Source organism: Acomys russatus, chromosome 13 (genome assembly GCF_903995435.1).
Source record: "Acomys russatus chromosome 13, mAcoRus1.1, whole genome shotgun sequence".
NCBI lineage: Eukaryota > Metazoa > Chordata > Mammalia > Rodentia > Muridae > Acomys > Acomys russatus.
Window position 1 is genome coordinate 6,919,785 of NC_067149.1, and position 20,202 is coordinate 6,939,986.

A 20,202-nucleotide genomic window follows, 5' to 3' on the forward strand; every position below is an offset into this window, starting at 1 on the left:
TGTATGTGTGTGTGTGTGTGTGTGTGTGTGTGTGTGTGTGTGCAGGTACCTACAAATTGCAGAAGAGCATCAGGTCCTCTGAAGCTGGAGGTACAAGCAGTGGTGAGCCACCTGACTTGAGTGCTGAGACCTAACTATAGTTCTCTTAAAAAAAAAAAAAAAAAAGCAAGTAATCATAATCACTGAGAATTTTTGCTCACCCCAACCATTCCTTCCTTTAATGATAATTACTTCAAGTATTTTGCTGGAGTTATAAGAGACTGACTAACACATTTTAGAAACAGCATGTAGGTTTTAGGTAACATGCCTACGAATTCTAAATCAATTTCAGGTTTGAATACCTGGGAATTAACAAGACCAAATGAACTCCTCATTCCATTTTAAATTGTTCCATTAAGAGGAGCAGCCTATTATTTTCAATGAAAGAATGTAAAATATTAAGGAAATATAGGTTTGCTGACACAATAATTTGTTGAAAATCTACAAGTGATTAGTTATAGTGCGTTTCTTTAAAAATTTAAAGGTAACATCATTACTAGCCAGAAAGTTCTGAAATCAAATTTCATTTACCAGGGAGCAGCTGTTAGGGAGCTACGCCAATGGCAGCTGTTGTTCTTGACTTCAGCTTAGACAATTATACTTGTTAATTTTTTGTTAGCCTTTAAAAATAAAAGTTAAACATTGGTAATGTGTTATATAATTTTCGATGCTTGCAAAACAAGTAATCATTAATAATAAAGTAGCGGCTGATACAAGTCATTAACATAGTACAAAGTTGTTTCAATGATACATAATATATTTAATTAACATTATGAACAGTCAATTAGTCAGTATACCTCTGTCAGCTGTGCACAAGTCTAATTCTCCAAAACTTTGTGCACTCTACATAAAAAGGCAGCATTGTGGTAAATAAAAGGTGTTAAAAGTTCAAGGTGTAGACATAATTCACTATTTGTGTCTTCCTAGATGACCTCAAATTTGATTTTTACAAGTCTGAAGGCATGTGCAACACTACAGTGATACCTCCAGTGGCATGCTCCTTGGTGAAAGCTGTTGTTGAAAATCTGGAACCAGAGGGAAAGTAGACTTGAGTCATCCCAGTGCTGGACAGAAGGTGGCAGCATCTGACAGGTCTGCTGTCAGGGAATTCTGTTGTCTTCTCTATAGAAATGTCTTCCCACTACTTTTCCCTGCTTACTATTCAATCACAAAATAAATTATTATGTAATGAAAGTGGTGAGATCAAATTTTGGCTAAGTAATGAATCCATTATCAACTAAGTTTTATAATTGCTATATTTTAAGAGTATTTTTGCACTTTAGATTTGTAATTTTGTACTATTTTAAAAGTAAGCCTTTTTTGTTTTAATTCACATTTAAGTTAAAGTAACTGTTTAGTGCTTTAGTGTTTGAATGCATGACCTATTCTTTTGCTGTTTAATATATGGGTTTATTTTTATTAGTTAAAAAACCTTTATCATCACATTAAATGAGCTTTTAATAATCCATCATCATTCTTAAGGCTCTTGCCTGGACAGTATTGAAAGAGTCACTTCTGTCTCAATGACTTACTTTCCATGGACTGAAATCTGCCCTTCAGTAGAGAAAAGCGCTTTTTTTTTTTTTTTTTACCACACACCTACATCTTGTGAATTTTAACAGATGTATGAAAATTAAAATAAGCAAAAAATAAAGTGAACGGTTTTACTGATGCTTGTGAAATTTTGGTAGATATTATGTTGAACTCCTATTATTTTCAATAGGTTGAGTTACCTGCTGAAGGGCTGCACATAAAATTAGATACTGAGTCCCCATCTCTGTAACGAATTAATTCAATTTACTACTAAGTTCAAATGTAATTATTACAGAAAATGTGATAATGGGCTGGAGAGACTGCTCAGCAGCAGAAACAGCACATTCTGCCCTTGTAGCACCCAAGTGTGGTCCTCAGCACTCGTGTTGGGAAGCTCACAAGTGCCTGTGACTCTGGCTTCAGAGGAGCCAATGCCTCTACTTTCTGCAGATTCCTACAGTCATATCCACACAGACTCACAGACATATACATAACTAAAAAAGAGTTTTTAAAAAGTCTTATAAAGTCTCTATATGCTGTGAGCTCAAATATGTGTATGACTGTGTACATATAAACATTCAAGAGATTGTCCAATTAAGAGAAAAGGAAAAAAATCTCAAAACCTCCAGAATACACAGTATTACAATTATTCCTGTTACATTCTCCCCCTCACTCCTTGAACACCTAATGCTTTCCTTAGGATCCTCTCTTCTTGTCACCAGCTTGTCATTTCCTGTCAAAACTGCATTTCACTTCCTGAAGAGTAGAAAGAAAACCATCTTTCCCAGCAATTCCTAAGTAACTTGTTTTTTTTTTTTTTTTAATCCTGTAAATTCTGTTCTATTCCATTTTTCTACTCCCCCATCTCCACTGTGCAACAAAATCCCCATGAACGCACAGCCTCAGCATTTATGTCTTCTTATCTTTTAAAGTTTATGCAGAATCATATGATAGAGGACAAATGACTGCACAGATGAGCCCATCCGTATCTGGATCTGGGAGGTGTGCTGTCATCCTCGGCCACTGCTAACTGCATCCGTCCATGCACTTACACAGCTAGAAACCTGTCCAAACATCAGAAGCTATTCCTCTATTCCCCTCCCTCTAGAATATTCCATGGAACTCCTGAGAGGGGCACTCAAAGACTAGATTCCTAAGTGGGCTTTGGGGTAATGTGGTTTGCTTAAACCAAAGCTGTCAAGAGCAATTTTCTACTAAGACACAGTACAGATGCAATCTAACTCCACCTGCTTGCAAAGTTTGTCCCCTTGAAAATAAAATTGATCATCCAAATGACTTGGATGTGAGGCATTCCTTCTACCTGGAAGAGAGTCGGAGTTCTTCAACATGGTTATTATATTATTTAAAGGTTAATATACTAGGCTCTGCCAATATTTTAGATTTTCAGAAACAAGAATATACACGGTAAAGTTTGTCTTCCTGTCAAAAAATTCTAAGAATATTAATATATACTATTATAGCGTCACGTCAATTCCCATATATATGCACCCTGTACATATGTACACACACACACACACACACGCACGCACACACACATACACGCACACACACGGTAAAGCTCATACTCTGTGTATTAGCCAGGTGCTTACATCAAATTCATTCAGGGCTGCAGCCAGTTCGCCGATTCCTGTGTGGCCTTTGACTTCGTCTGTGGGCGACGTGGCCTGAGCAGCGCTGGAGATTCCTGCTATGGCCTCTTGAACTTGTTTGAACACATAATCTCGGTTGGCTCTTGTAGCAGCAACATCTGGGTGGCGGAGGAAGGCCTGGGAAGCAGTGTAGAGCATGGTGGCATTCTTCTTCAGGGCCCCACGGGCAGCAGCCATTTCATCCCTACAGTGAGGGTCCTTCAGCTCCTGTGGAAAATATGCAATATACATAAGGCTTGCATGCAGGTGTTTGCAGGGAGGCGCCAAGCCTCAGGATCATGGATTTTAGAAACACTTCTTTTACCCTTGTGCTATTTGTAACTGCCAGATTTACACAAAAACTGTTCTTTCTATGTGAAATGCCTGAGTCAGTGGCTGGTGTCCAATTTCATTGTCAGATGACAGAGTCCAAGTTACCTGGCTCACCTTTTTAAAATTAATTTTCTAAGGAACCCATCCAGGTGCCTTCTTCTACAAGGCCCAGTACCCTAGTATCAGTATTCATCAGACATTACTATGGTGATCTTGTAAGGGTGTTTCACTCCTGCACAGGCTTTCTCATGTCAGCCATGGGCCCTTGTCTATCTTGATCTACTGCTGGCTTTTTAATCACCAGCACAGTATCTACCAGCTAAGAGACATTTAAAACTCAAATATTGCTGAAAGAATGCAAATCCCAGAATACCACCAATGTAAGTGGATTTTAGGGATCATGGGGTTTCTTTTCTGCAGATGGAACACCTGAAATCAGTCACCTAGCACCCTGCTTGCTTCTGTTTACCTATATCCACAAACAAGGGCAGCCAACGGTGATTATTGCTTGGTGTATTAGCTCCACTTCGTTATCACTTGCAGAGGTTTTTTTTTTTTTTTTAAACTTAATTGTCTCTAATAGCAAGTCAATCATTAGCTTTGAATTTTTACTTCTATTTGAATGTGTAGTGTAGTGTGTGTGTGTGTGTGTGTGTGTGTGTGTTAGTACCTTTGGGGACCATAAGAAGAAATTAAATCCCTTATGTATACTTAATATAGTTATCAGCTGTTGTGAGTCATCTGACATGAATATTGGGAACTGAACGCAGGTCCTCTGGAAGAGTAGCAAGGGCTCTTAACTGCCAGGCCCCATGAAACGTCAAATTTAAAGACTAGAAAATAATAGACCAACAGTGATCTGTTTTTCTCAAAATAAAATCACTAGAGAGTCACTTTTCTTTCAGCTTTTAAGAGCACACCTGAGAGATTGTCCACATCTTTCCTGGAAGTGCTGAAGGAGTTGCTGTTTGCTGAGAGCCATCTAGGTTTGTCAACTGAGTATGCCTAAGTGAATAGCTTCTCAATTGTTAAACATAAGCAAGTGATGCTTCTCGTGCTGCGGGTCTCTTTGTATTTGCTCAATTTATACATAGATGGTCTTGAATAAATAAACAACAAGTTCTTTTATTTTTTATGGCTTGAAATGATTCTTAGAAAAGAAAACTGTGACATATAGAGTAGTCAATACTAGTTGACCATAAATAACAAGCTAACCCATGAATTCTCTTTTGTTTAAGCATGGGTAGATATATGCCACCAAATATGGTCTCTAAAAGAGATGATTTGAGCCTCCCAGGTGGAAAAATACATAATGAATATTGCAATGCAGTCTCTGTAGTCAGGAGTATTTGGAGCTCTTTCATAATCGTGTGAGCCCTAGAATTAGCAAAGTCCCATAAATATCCACATAGGGCCTCACTAACTCCCCAATATCTGGTCCATAAAGCCCATCCCTGAGTATATGTGTATATGTACATATGTATGTATGTACAAGTACACGTATATAGTTGCACATGTGCAGTTGCATATATAATTATGTATGTATATAAAATAAAAATACATTTAAAAATCAGTGTGAAAATGCTTCTTCACAAAGATATTTGAAACAGTGTTCTTTATTCATAAAACTGGAAACTTTATCAAATGTTTAATTAGGAAGCACTGATTAACTGTTGCAACCGTCATTTTGCATATCCATTCCATTGCCTCTTTTTTATGTTATTTATTTATTTATGTATTTTATTTATGAGTTTTCTATCTGCATATTCACGTGCAGTCCAGAAGATGGCATCAGAGCCCATTGTACATAGTTGTGAGCCACCATGTGGTTGCTGAGCTGAACTCAGGACCTCTGGAAGAGCAGCTCGTGATCTTAGCCTCTGAGCCATCTCTCCAGCCTTTTGGGTTGTTTCTTAAAAGTACGAAGCATGAGATAAATGTTGATTAAGCACTTGCCTAGCATGTGTGAGGCCTGAGTTTGATCCAGATCAAGGGGGGAAAGATGAAACCAAATAACGCGTTGCAGAATAACAATCATACTGTCGTAGTGACTGTGTTAAGATGAGGAGGAAAAGATCATATGCTGAAAACTTGGCAATGTCCTTTTGTGTGAGTTTTACTTCTTTTTGCTAAATTTTACAGAAATACAAATTAGCAGGTAATTAAGAATAAAGTGTTTTTCAGGGAAGTCCTGTCTCAAAAACAAAATAAAATACAAAGGTATTTTTGAGACAAACCTGAGCTCTACTTATTAGATTCCTCATAGGAATGTCCATAACATCAGACCTTGTGCCACCTCCTCACTAACGGGCTCTGTGTCAGTCGCCAGCCTGATATGTCCCTCGCACCTGATACTTCACTGTGGATGTCTTAAGACCCCAAATCTGTGCACGTAAATATCACATATTGATTTGGAACCCCAACTAGGCACTTTTCAGTCTACACATTTGCCTTCACCAGAGCTTTGTAGGAAACTCACTGCTGTCAATCATGCATATCTCAACTCTGTAACAGAGATGGCTCTTCAAAATATAATTTATCCAGGTGGGAGCAGTCTTGGCGGGCTTTACCCTTGGGGCGCCCCATGAATACCTTGTGACAGACTGAGTGGAGCCATCCTGGGTCTGGAATTCAGGAAGCAGACCTGGGAACCCCACCTGGACTATTGTCTTTCTAATGGACCCTCACCGGGAGAAGGAGCCGGTCCTTCCCGCGTGACTGAGGGAGTTGGGGAAGAGAGAATAACAAAGTCGGCTGCAGGGAGAGCGTGCAGGGGCAGCGGACAAGCTGGATCAGCACGCCGGCCAGAGAGACACCTAAGGATCCGTCCCGTGGAACGGCTACCGGAAGGTTCAGTCTTTTGTCCCTTTAACCTTTTTCCTTCTTGTATAAGCTAGTTGGGTTGCATAATAAAGTTTAATTGCTAAGAAACAGAGTCAACACTCACTGCTGTCAATCATGCATATCTCAACTCTGTAACGGAGATGGCTCTTCAAAATATAATTTATCCCTATACGTTTCCTCCACGTTTGCTGCTTTCACTAATGGAGACCCCTGCTGCCGCCTATCAAGTCCACTTACACCCTCCCACTGTCTGCTTCACTTTAGTGCTGCTTCTTTTTCAGCAAAATATATAGAATGATGCTAAAATGGAATAGATGCTAAAATAGACACTGATACTGGACTGTGAACAACACGCTGACAATGAGATCCAAACACTCTCTAATAAAACCAGATACCATGGCCTGCGAATTTCTATCTAATAATGTCCCTTTACGACGGCTCCCCTTGGTTTTCTGATATCCAAGCCCTGTATTCAGTTGTTTCACTGAGAGGAAGCCATCTATCTAGCCCACTCCCCAACACACACACACACACACACACACACACACACACACACACACACACACACACACGTAAGGTCAATTGCCCAATGGATTAACACTAAACAGACAGCAAACAACAAATTTATGCAAGTAAAATTAAAGATAACTATACAAACTAAAAATCCTCTTTAAGTGTCTGCTGCATACGGGGTATTTACAATTCCAGCACGACTTCAGCCAAGCATAGAGCAGAGGATACTCATCTGCTATTGGGGGGGGGGGGGGTGGAATGTGGAAAGGACACTATGGTGTTCCTCTAAATGTGAAGAATTCTGGGTGCAGTTGAGAGGATGACATTAACAGATGCTCCCGCTTACAGAGGGTTTTGTTTGTTTGTTTGGTCTGGTTTGATTTGTTTAATAATAAAGTGATGCTCTTTGCCCAGCCCGCAGCAGCATTTCCAGACTTTCCCACCTGCTGCCGTCTTGCTGCTACATAGTTCAGTTTCACCATCTCTTTTCCAAACTCTTTAAAGCGGTTTGCAAGGTCTTGTTCATTCGTAGCATTTTTGACAGCTTCCAGGGCCTCTTCAACCTGAAAAAAAAAATGAATACACAGCATATTAATTAGAAAATAATGTTTAAATATCAATCATTCTATAAACAGTAGCTTGTAAAGAAAATATGGATGTGTGTGTAAAAGCAGACTGAATAATCATCTACAGTCAAGTTAACATTTTCCACAATCTACAGAACATGGACCTGAGAGACAAGTTGGGAGTAAGTAGCACATACTGCTCTTACAGGGAATCTGCCCCCTGCACACACACACTGGGCATCTTACAACCATCTATAACTCCTGATTGTCGGAGACCTGTCATCTCTGGCAGCCGTAGGTACCTGTGATGTGATGCGCATACCCCGCCACACATATAAATACAATTTTTTAAAAAGATTTACAGAATATTTTATATAAATGAAAGTCGAGCATTAACTCCAACAACACACACACACAAACCCTCTCTATGATGTATTTCATTGACTTATGACTATGGTCAGGAATACAGATTCCAATGTAAAGTAGAAACTCTAAGGACACATGCATGCACATATATACAAAAGAAAAGGTGTAGAATTTTAAAACAAATCCTCCTAGCTATCCCAAGCTGCAGAAACTCCTGTGCTGTTGAAACATTTGGAAAGACGGACTTTTCAACCACTCTTGTCAAGACCTCTAAATCAAGAACTCAAGCTGAGGTTATACACTTCAGCATTGCCATGTAAGCATGAAGCAAGTGGAATTTAAATTCTGTTGCCACTTGCAGGCGGCATCCAGCAGAGTGGCATTGGAGAGGAAAGGTCAGAATGACAGCAGCCATACCAGCCTAATGATTCATGTGCCTCCAGATTCCACCTTCTGCAGTGGGGGTTTCCTTAGTTCCATTGGATCTGAACTATCGGTTTCAGTACAACGTGTGTGTGCGTGCGTGTGTGTGTGTGTGTGTGTGTGTGTGTGTGTGTGTGTGTGTCCACCTCCATGTATTTTCTTGCAACTGTGATTTCATTTTCTTTACAGATGAATAGCATTCTGCTTTGTGCATATGCTGCATTTTCTTTATCTGTCCATCTGCTGATGGCCACCAAGGCTGGTTCCACAGATTTGCTCTTATAAACAGTGCCCTGCAAGCATGAGCACGTACCACTCTGTACGTGGTAACTCAAGGAACAACTCAGACATTAAAAAGAAGGCAAACCGTTTCCCTAATATTCAGGCCTTAGATTTGAATTCATAATCATACACACACACACACACCACACACACACACACACACACACACACACACACACACACACAAGTTAAAAGGAGACCATGAGAAGAGGAAAAGTTCAAAGGAGGATGCAAAGTGAGAGCAAGAAAGGATAACGAGGCTTAGAAGCATATATGAGATTAACTCACAGTACAGGTTGGAAAACATGGAGGAGAGTCTAGCGTGATGAGAACAGAAGACACTTATTCACTGTATGAGCAAGTTGTACTGAAACACATTATCTTGTATACTTGTATACTAGGTAAAAAATAATTGTTAAAATGTGAGAAGAGTCAGATACAGAAGTCCTGGTTAAAAAAAAAAAAAAAAAAAGGCTCCTGAGGGAGGCTTGGGGATTCTGAAAGACTCATGAGAAACAGAGGAAGCATGGAGTAGCATGCTGGTGGGCTGCAGGAATATTTCACAGTCACCTCACAGCATATATAAACAGGTTGGGGTGTAACAAGCCTGAGATACAAATGCTGCACAAACATGGCCAGGAAAAGCAAAGTGTGTTCCATTCTGTTTAAGCTTGATACTCTCACGCAGGTGACTGAGACACGGTGCTTATCGAGTGTCACTGGGTGAGGGAACAACCGAGAGCACATAAGCCCATGATAACAGATATCAGCGAGCCTGTTATCCCAGAGGTGAGATGAAGCTTTTCAATTCACCCAACAGGCAACCTCATTCAGTAAGAAAAACTTGGCCAGGAGAGAAGCAATTTTCAAAAATACTGAATGCATGCCAGCAGGGCTTCAATCTGGACTCCACAAAATATAAAATAACATTTCATTTTTATCTATGGCAATTCTGCATAATCTCCTTTCTAATTATATGCATGTAAAATGATAATTAACCTCATCAGAGTCACCCTCTTTCCACTCTGCCCAGGCCCTAAGAACACCTAAGGGGGCGGGGGGAAGGAAACACAATCGAATGGAGGCTGCTGTGTAGGGTTTTCTAAGGCACTCAAAGAAAATAACACTTTATTGCATGGAATAGCCTGTTTAACATATTGGCATAGGTTAATGAGAAGCTTGTGCCTCAAATCTATACAATAATGAGTCAGCAATGCCTCTCCTTTTTAATAGATTTATAATCATTTAAACTTTGCCATCAACAGCACCATGGAGTGGACTCTCTTGGCAGCTGAGACATTCCTGCTGTTTATGTAAGATGTAAATCTTTTCTTGGGACATTACAATCTGGTTTCAGGGGTAGAAAAGAATAATTATCACAGAGGGTGTTAAATCTAGAAATGTTTTTCTAATACCATACCCCAGGATTCTTACCAGTTCTTAGTTGGCCCAATTTAGAATATTTATTTCACTGTGTTATGCATAATTTTTCTTCCTATTGGTTCTCTCTGAAGAATCCAGATGCCCTTTAGAATTTATAATAATTATGAAACTTACAATTCAATGAAGAAAGAAAAAATGGGTTTTGAGGAAAAAAACCACTGGACTTTTTAATCACATGGTCTGTTCATATACAGATAGATTTAGTCATACTTGGTTTGAATTCTAGAAGGATATGAAATGTCACCTAGGCAAGGTTTCAGGGGAAAGCCTCTGATGTGAACTCTAGTGCCCTCGATTTTATCACTTCCCCTTGGTGAGGAGGGCCATAGGCACACAGAGGAAGGGGAAGCAGGCTATCCATGTGAGACCTGATAGGCTGAGGTCATATGATGCAGGAGAAGACCCCCTTCTGTCAGAGGTCTAGGAGAGGGTAAAAGGGTGGAAGAGGGAGTGAGAGTGGGAATGGGAAGATACAAATGAGGGGATAACAACTGGGATGTAATCTGAATAAATTATAATACATTAAAATTAAAAATATATATCACATTCCATAGGAATGGGAGAGATGGGACCAGAGTCTGATCCTGTTAGTAGACAGACAGACAGACAGAAAGACAGAAAAATGTGAACAACGGGAAAAGAAGGGCAGAGACTAGTCATTGTTGTTAACTCAAAATTAATTTTTAAAAACTTCGATTTTTCAGTTTTGAAAAGAGCCAATCTTGGGGACTAGGGAAAGTATATTGACTCTTACGAAGCAAATAAATGCCGTACTCTCAATATTTTCTGGGCATTTGGGGATCTGAGGCTACCAGCTGAGTAGAAGGCAATTCTTTATACAGTAGAAGTGATGGGGGTGTTATCTAAATATCTGCCTTGGGTTCACCAGGAAGATATAAATTCTCAGGCATGGAGATGGCTAGGGATGTAGGATCAAATTGACTTGGGTTTGAACCAATATTTTATAGAAAAATTCCACTTATCCAGAGATGTTAGCAGGTGAGGAGAACAGGAGCTAGAAACGATGCTGCAGAGAGCAGAGGCTTCTTAGGGCTCTTCTGGGACGGCTGAGCCTCTCCTTGCCAGTTGTAAGTTGTCAAGGAAATGCATTGGATTGGAAACAGGAAGACATGAAGGTATATAGTGGCAGCTGTCATTCCTCCTCATTAAAGGCTCCTCATCATAAATATTCGTTTCCCTCCCACAGCACAGGTCAAAGTGAGAGCATGTAATCCAGGTATCCCTTTTACCTCATGGTTGGAGTCTGGACAGAGATGATGAAAGTACTGAACTTTCTAGAAAGGTCATTACAAAGCTGTTGAGTAATTGTTGTGTTTAGACAGTCTTATCAGTTTATCACTTAGAATTCTTCAAGGTCTTCTCTGTGGTTTTATATTGATCCATCAACTCCTGCAATGATGTTCCAGGACTAAAAGGCATTGAGAAATAATGCATTGCCCGAGCCACCTTAAGAAGAGTGCAGATGTTACACCATGTTCTTGTTTGCTTTTTATTGTGGTGACAAAGCATTCTCCAGAACCCACTTTTGGAGGAAAGGTTAATTTCATCCTGCAAATTACACTCCATCATCAAGGAAAACTAAGGGAGGAACTGATGCGAGAGGCTTTGCAACGGAGATCAGAGAGCTATTCTGCCTGCCAAGTTGCTTCCAAGTTCATAGTCATATGGCTTTCTTATACAGGCCTGGTCTACCTGCCTAGGGTTGGTATGGCCCTGGGTGGACTAGCCCTTCCAATGTTAATTATCAATCATGAAAATGCCCACAGACATGCCCAAAGACCAATCTGATGGGCCCAATACTTCTCTTGAGGATCCCCTTCCATGGTGTGTCAAGTTGACGACCAATATTAGCCATCACTACATGTGCCATCAGTGTTCCAAAATGGCGGGGTATCTGAAGTCCATCTGCCCCCCCTCCCCATTAGTCACTATGAACTGTAACTTTCTTAGAAAAACAGATCAAGTGCTTCCTGCTTTATTGTTCGCTACTTTATTTTATTTTATTTATTTATTTATTTATTTATTTTTTTTTTGAGGACTCCTCAGTAGTCACATGCGCTGCTTTGTGAGAGGCAGCATAATGAAAACAAAGTATCTAAGAACTTCTCTTTAAGGGAAACTAGATTGGACCTAGAGAAAATGAGCTTGTTATTCTGGTGAGCATGTGTCTAGATGAGTTTATGTATAAGGCTATCACTCATGCGAACAACTTGACAATATAATCTGATTACATTAAATCAAGGCCTCAGGGAAATTATTGCCCTTCTTCACCATCACTGATTAAAATGTGGGATTTTCTTTAAAATCCTGAAATGCCACATATCAACATAGCACACTGACAGCGTCAATTGACTTCATGGCATACCAGGTGTCTGGCTAAGAAATGAGTTCCCCTGCAACTTGAGCAACAGAAGTGATTATTATCACACAGCATTCTCAATAGCATCTAATGAAGCAGGGATTAGCTTTGCTGGGCAGAGCCATTACTCATGTACGTGCCAACGGAGCCTTGAAACCATGTCACCCACTGGTTACAAGTGTCCTCTGGAATCTGGGGCAGGAGCAGCATGAGCAGCACCTTTCTGCAGCCTATGAATCTTTAATAAAACCAAGGAGGAGAAGGATGCTCGCACAGGCATTTGCATGAGAGAGTAGAGGCCCTACTATGCCTATATTTAAAGCCAAACAAACAAACAAAAACAATGTACTGACCAACTTCTTACACTGCATGACTTTACTAATTTTTAGAGACTTGCATGGCTTTTGATCAAAATCACTCAATTTTCCAATAATTACATTTCCGGCTATAAAGCAGAAGATGATGTTTTAGGAAAATAAATTGACTGTCTTTCATATACTTAGTGAACTATTGACAGAAAAACACACACAGGAGCTTCTGATGAGAAGCTAACTCCCCCTCTGTTCCCGTAAGTTACCAGGACAGGAGAAGATGCCACATCTGGAAAGAATGAACATCAATAAATCTTGCACATGGCCTAAAAGTAACGTGTAATGTTTGAGTCGAAGTGGCCATTAGCAGGTAAGACTGAAGGGGGCTCAGTTCTGAGCCAACAGAGAAGTGGAATCATTTCTTAACTCTAATGAGAGAACACCCATGTGGCTCTAGTGGCACCTGCTCTCCTACAGGCTCCTGTGTTAGAACATCTGGTTCTCAGTTAACCATGGTGTTTTGGAGGTCGTGGTACCTTCAGGACATGGGGCATCATTGGAGGAAGTGAGCATGAGGTTTTATAACCTGTTCCCAGTTCCTAACAGCCTCATATTTCCTGTTCTAAGATACCGATTGGGCCAACGGACCCAGTAACAACTGCAACACTTGTTACCATGGAGTCAACTCCAGCAATACCCTCCCCTCCATGAAGGACTGTATCCCCAAAACTGTGAGCCAAAATAATCCCTTCCTTCCTTAAGTGGCTGGTTGTCAGTGACTTCATCACATCACCAAAAATGCAAGAAATAACAAAACAAGTAGTCTTTATCTCACCTGTGCTATATTACCATATGCTAAAGAGCCTTGTTTATTGGGGAAAAAAGTGAAAAGGCCACAGACTGATAGTTTCTAATCTGCTGTGTTAACACATGTAAACATTTGTGTCCTTTTGTGTCTGTGTGTATGTGTGTGTGTGTGTGTGTGTGTGTGTGTGTGTGTGTGTGAATGTGGTGTGTATTTTCAGTTTTCTATTGTTTGTGAATTCCATTCATGATACAATACATTTTTTTTCCTTTTCATCATAATTTAATCAGATTACATCCTGGTTGTTATCCCCTCACCTGTATCTTCCCATTCCCTCCTCAAGTCGGCTGACCTTCCTCTCTTCTTCAATCTCTTTCCTGTGCCCCTCAACTTTATTTCTTTTTTTTTCTTTTATGTGCTGTGTTAAAACCCAGAGTCCACATGGGTGTAGGACAATCTACTGGACAGCTGCATCCCTCAAGACAAAAGACACTTTCTCCCCCGGCAGCATTTAATTGCAAAATAAGCTCAGAGGGTGGTGGGATTCTATGCCTCCTCCCCACGCTTTGGGTTTAGTTAAGCTTGTGCTTGTATTTTTGTTTTTAAGTATAATTTTATTGAGTCTTTGAGAACTTCATGCACATTTAAAAATAATTTTAGCATAGCTACTCTTCACTCTTTCCTCTACCTCCTCCCAGACTTCCCTCACCATCTCTTCTCCCATCTTCATGGCCTCTGGTTTTATTTTATTATTTTATTTTTTAATATTTTATTTATTTATTCACATTACATCTCAATGGTTATCCCATCCCTTGTATCCTCTCATTCCTCCCTCCCTCCCATTTTCCCCTTACTCCCCTCCCCTATGACTGTGACTGAGGGGGATCTCCTCCCCCTGTATATGCTCATAGGGTATCAAGTGTCCACAGTTGAGTGGAGAGTGGGGTCTGACTTTCACACAAACTCTGGTGCCCCATATTTGGCCATGTCCCCTGGATGGGGAGACCTGGTGGCACTCAGAGGAAGGCCAGCAGGCTACCAAGAAGCGGCCTCTGGTTTTAAGCTACTTCTCCTAACCAGTGCTTCCTGTACATGCATGGTTCCAGAGCCAGGCAGCAGAACAGGGACAATCTATCAGGGTCTGCATTGGAAGAAAGCTGGCTTGCTTTTCCTTGGCATCCAGGAGAAAACAGCTTCTCGTGTTTTTAATCTTAAGTTTATAAAATAAAGAGATGTCTGCAACATTTGAAGAGGTTAAGCTTTTTACTAACAAAATTACTCAGAAAACACACACAATCTTTATTTGTAGTAGGTTTTTTTTTTGTCCATATGCGCCAATATTTTCAGGGTAGTTTTCTTGAGAGGTAGTTTCATGCAATGACACCAGGACTGATGTGAACCCAAGGTGGGACACAGCCTCCACCCCAAGTCAGTGCTAGTTTCCAGAAACTGCAGTTCTGCATATGCCCACAAGATGGCAACGTGCCACCTTCTCTGTTGCTGTGGTCTGAGAACAAATGCATTATCTAGCCTACAATCATTTTTAATTTTACTACTGACAGTCTGACAGGCCTACTTAATGTTGCTGTGTTGACCTTTGCATGATTTTGTACTAAATCCTTTTCCTTACCACACCTCAGTCTGCTGTGTGGATGACCGAATGCAACTGACATTACAAAGGGTTGCTGAAGTATCAGTTAACAGCACTGGCTGAGAGAGGTGAAGGGGGGAGGGAGGGAAAGAGGGAGGGGGGAAAGGAGGGAGGAAACGCTCTGATCACAGGAAATGGTATTGTAGACAATCTCACAGACTTAGATTTATTCACTTAACTGTATTTATCTATGTATTTATTTAGAGATAGAGTCTCATGCATCCAAGGCCAGCCCAACATTTTGATGTAGCTGAGACTGACCTTGAACTATTGATCCTCATGTTTTCTACTCTTGAGAGTTCTGCCCTATGTCAGCTTTATGTGGTACTAGGACGGGTAAACCCAGGGCTTTGAGAACAGTAGGCAAGCACTCTTATCAGCTGAACTCCAAGCCCAATACACAGATACAGATGCTAGAGCAGCCATTGACCCCAGAGGAAAACCCAGTAAGTGCCATTTTCCTAGACTAGTATAGTTTCTAACTGCATTCTGGATATTTTACCTTCCAGCCACAGATAAGTCTAACTCATATCATCATCAAAGAAACGTATTTTTCAAGAAATAGAGAGCATTACAGAGATTGACAAGTGGGCAAAATGCAGATAAGTTGCTGTGGGTTGTCCAGCACCACTGCTATACCTGCAACCTCTACAGCTAAGTCTCAGGGGACATAAAGGAAAAGCCAGAGACCAGAGACAGGATTCCAGAGAGGGGAGATTACAAGAGAAAGAGCACCTGGTAAGGATGTCTGTTTTGAGATAGTGTCTAACAGGGAAATGGTACCCTTGGAATCTCAACAATATGGTTGCTTCAACAAGAACTGCATAATGACAATGACAACTCCAATGTGAATAAAGACTTTTTAAAATACTTTTATTTTATTACACATGTATAAAACAAACTACATACAGCAGGGAGAACCATGTGACAACCATGAGAATAATGAGTTCTATACATGTTACATTCATAGTGACTTGGCCATCTGCATCCATCCAGTTTGAAGTAAGTGTCTTTCCTGTCTTGTTGGGTGTAGATTTCCGAATGAGATTCAATATCTATCCTATCTCAACTCAGTTTTAAAGATCCTACCCTTAGCTGAAGACATTCAGGAAATTATGGCTGCTGGGGGAGAAACAGCTTGCTCCAAGGACAAGCATCCTGATTGGTCATCTGGTCCCAAGCAATCAGCCCTAAACACATGTGCACCTAAGTGACACTAAATTAACTCAGGAGGTTATCTGTCTATCCGTGTGTGTGTGTGTGTGTGTGTGTGTGTGTGTGTGTGTGTGTCTGTCTGTCTGTCTGTGTATGTGTGTGTCTGTGTGTGTCTATGTGTGTGTGTGTCTGCAACAATAATGATTTAAAAAGATGAGGTTTTACATTTGAAAATTAGAGGGTCAGAAGAGGAGTTGGAGGCATACAAATGATGTAAATATAGTACTCATGTATAAAATTATAAAAAAAACAATTTTTAAAAATATAAAGAGTATGTTCATCATGTGGGCTACTTGGAGAGATTGTTTAGCCCATCATAATGGCCTAAGGGATGAGGAACAGCATTGCCTATGATAAGAAATGGGTGAGATGTATTGTTAACTAAATTAGGTTCAGTCCTACTGACCCACTGTTCAAAAAGGCTTCCTGAACAAAATTAGTTTCCTTAAGATGTTGCCTTTGATGTCGAGGTAGTGTGTAAGGTAAAGATCATAAAACCTTCTTTCTAGCATAGTTAAATACAAATTATTTGTATTATAAAAGCTGCATATAACAGACATGGGGCTTTGGAAGTGCCAGCTACCACTACAGACTACAAAGACTTCAGGGACACCACCATGCATGGGAAGGGACCATTTGTGCTAGAGCTAATAAACTGAATGTCACTCTTGGATTAAACCACAACAGTTTGAATCCAGTGCCCAATCAGTTCATCTTAACATTGTATTTTTCCCTAATTATTTTTTAGGAAAGGTAAAGTTCTTTCTCGAATTGTGTGCGTCATGTAGTTTGCAATAGCATTCCATCGGAAAATCTAGCATTGGAATGCCCATTATTTGAGAAAAAATTTAACAACAGTAGTTCAAGCACATTCTGTTTTGAGTCACTTGGCTTCTCAGAGACCTGCTGGAAAACATGAAATGTGACACTCCGCTTTAGAGTTAAGGCCACAGAATTCAAGGAGAAAAACCAGATTTTAAGATTTTTTGAGGAAAGTGTCTATAAAACTAAAAATCTTGGGCCTTATTCTGGGATCTAGTCTAGTAATCTTGAGAAGTTAACACTTAGGGCTTTAAAGATGTTGTGATCCCACAAGAGAACAAATCTAACACAAGTGAGGTGAATGAGCTCTCATCACTCATCACTTTGCCTCATCACAACTCGTTCTCTTCACTGGGAAAGAATAGAAGACCCCAAAAGCAGTATGTGGGGCAAGATGAGCTAGTATTTCCCAAGGATCAGACCCAGCCAGCCACCATATGGTTCCCAGGGAATCCCTGTGATTCATACCTCATCACCTGCAGAGTGGGAGAAAAATCCAGGCTTTGTGGTAGTTGTGATGGACGTGGGAGTCTCTGGAAAGAGGCATTTTTCTTTCTCTTGTTTGTTACAAATGTTAAGCTACAATTCTGTTTAACAACTAGTAAAACTGTGGGAGGCCTCGTGGTCACAGATCAAGGAAGTTAGCTTAGGCTCTGAATTGGTAAAAATCTGTGGCCATGACAAGAGAACAAAAGAATTACAAGAAACCTCATACAACATGTGAGGTATGGATACAGGGGCCACAGAAGCGTAGAGACTCAGTTGAGGTGCTTGGTGTAAAAAGACTGATTGTACTCAAAAAAGATATGAACTGGGCAATGTTTTATTGCTAGACCACAATAGTTTCAAGTGTATATTAGTTAATATATCTTTAAAAATGCACAAATAAGGGAGGGGATAACCATTGAGATGTAATATGAATAGATTAATAAAATTTAAAAAAAAATCACAAGTAAATTAGCATATGCCAGGCTCCTATCTTTCAAGACTGTCATGCCACTTATTCTAGGAAGCAATGAATTCAAGCTCTATGTTTGAAAGAGGGGCGATGACTCAGATGAAGCTTAGCTAATTGAATATTCTGTGGGCTATAAATGAGCTACTAGAACAATTTGGTGGTACACTGGGAAGGGAGTTGACCCAGGCTGTGTATGAGCAGTGGAGCATGCCTAATCTTTCCCAGCTGTCCCCCCACCCAGAAGTCTTCATGAGGTCTACATACTTACAATTTTCAGATGAGATAAAAGTCTCATAACATCTGCCATGTCAGCTAGGATTAGCAAGCGTGTCACAGCTGATAGCAGAGCCCGTGCTGCCCGCACCATGGTGCCACGCTTGACCGAAGAGCAAGGGTCATCAGCAAACTCAGAGGAGGCGATCCGCATTGTTTCACCTGCAAGAAAACACAAAGGTGGGCCGGTAGTAAGAATGCTAAGAGCATAGTAAACTGGCAGATCTATAGAGAGCCAATACCGTCCTCACTGTGAAGTTGGCACTTGTGAAATACTAGTATCATATAGGGCCTTTCAAGTCTAGATTACCAAAGCATGGAGTGAGCTACTGGACAAAGGAAGGTATTATTTCTCACTAAGGTGTAAAATGATGGTTTTAACACCAATAGGAAAATCATTTAATGTATTTGGTCTAAAAACTAAGATTAACTTATATAATAACCCAAGTAAAGTAGCTTTTTTAAAAAAGTGCACCAACAAGTAGCACCCAGATATAGGGCTTGGAATAATGGAGAAATCTTGTTTCTAATGCCATAGAGGAGATGGCACTATACTAAGAAATGGATATTGTTTTTCAGGACATCAACAAAACATTTATTGTAGCTACTGCTGCTGGGTTCTTTCCTGCTTTTCTCCAGAGGGGATTTTCTCTATATTTTTTTCTTTTGTCTCCTATAGTCTATCTACAAAAAGTTTAGGAGAATGACTGAGTAATTTAAAAAGTTACAAATGCAAAATAGAGGGGGATTAGAGGCAACTGAAGAGGTTATAGGTAGAGGTTAAAATGCTCGGAAAGCAAAAAGAGTTAGAAAAGGCAGAATGAAAGCGTTCTGATCTGGTGACTGAGCAGGAGGAAAAAGAAAGGCAGACTGTGTTAGGAGGCAAATTACTGCCTAGCTCTTCTCCATGTAGTTTCATTCCCAAGTTCCCACAGCCCCTGGGTGAGGCGGGCAGCCTGGAGGGACAGGAGGAAGCTGTGCAATACAACAAAGTTAAAGAAAACCAACTTTTTTGGAAAGAAAGGGTTAATCTTAAGCAAACTGAGCCACCAGAAGGGTGACTTGGAGCTACAAGAATACCATCATTAACTTTCTCAGTAGCTGGCAAAAACCTTAGATATTAAAATGCCCAGTGCTTTAACTGTGGTTAATCGCCATTTACAAAGAAATTTTAAGGCTAAAAGCCTCCGAACTCAAAATATTAGGCACGTTAACTCTGATAAATATGGTACTTTCAAAGTCATTTCTCAAAATTACTGATACAGTAACTGTGAGAAATATAGTACTTTTTTTTTTGTTTTTTAAACCAGAGAAGGGAGGAAGCCATTTCTAGTTGCAATGGTTTCTCAAAAAAAAAAAAAAAAAAAAAGGCTTCCAAGGTTTGAATACTCTATGGTAAGGCCATTGGACAAATGAATGCAGGTCCAAGAGGGATATACAAAGTAATCTTTTGCAGTCAGAAAGCAGCTTTGGAGCCCTAGCTCCAGGCTCAGCAGCAAAAAATATGAGCGAGAGTTTTCAGGTTACAGATAACAAGCAAACAAAACCTTGACTACTGAATTGAAAAGGGTTCAGTTCATTGATACTGTCTCTGTTTATAATTTCCCACTGAACACAGCACAATTACTGGCTTAAAACAAAAAGAGGGAAGTGCAGTGACAATGTTAGTGCCTTAAAATCCCAGTTCCGGGGACTGGAGAGATGTCTCAGAGGCCAAGAGTACCAGCTGCTTCAGGTTGTCCTCAGCAGCAGATTATTGCCTCATGCCTGTTCTGGCAGGGGAGAGAATCTGACAA

At 40.2% G+C, this 20,202-nt stretch overlaps 1 protein-coding gene across 2 annotated transcripts in view; it reads right to left on the minus strand.

Annotated features, from left to right (window-relative positions):
• Positions 1 to 20,202, minus strand: part of Ctnna2 (catenin alpha 2) — a 1,128,304-nt gene that overhangs the window by 801,884 nt on the left and 306,218 nt on the right. For both annotated transcript variants that reach the window (XM_051154752.1, XM_051154753.1), the window contains exons 4-6: positions 18,402 to 18,568; positions 7,355 to 7,474; positions 3,183 to 3,449 (exon numbers count right to left, since the gene is read on the minus strand). In XM_051154752.1, coding sequence (XP_051010709.1) covers positions 3,183 to 3,449; positions 7,355 to 7,474; positions 18,402 to 18,568 — 554 coding nt within the window. The remainder of the gene's footprint in view (positions 1 to 3,182; positions 3,450 to 7,354; positions 7,475 to 18,401; positions 18,569 to 20,202) is intronic.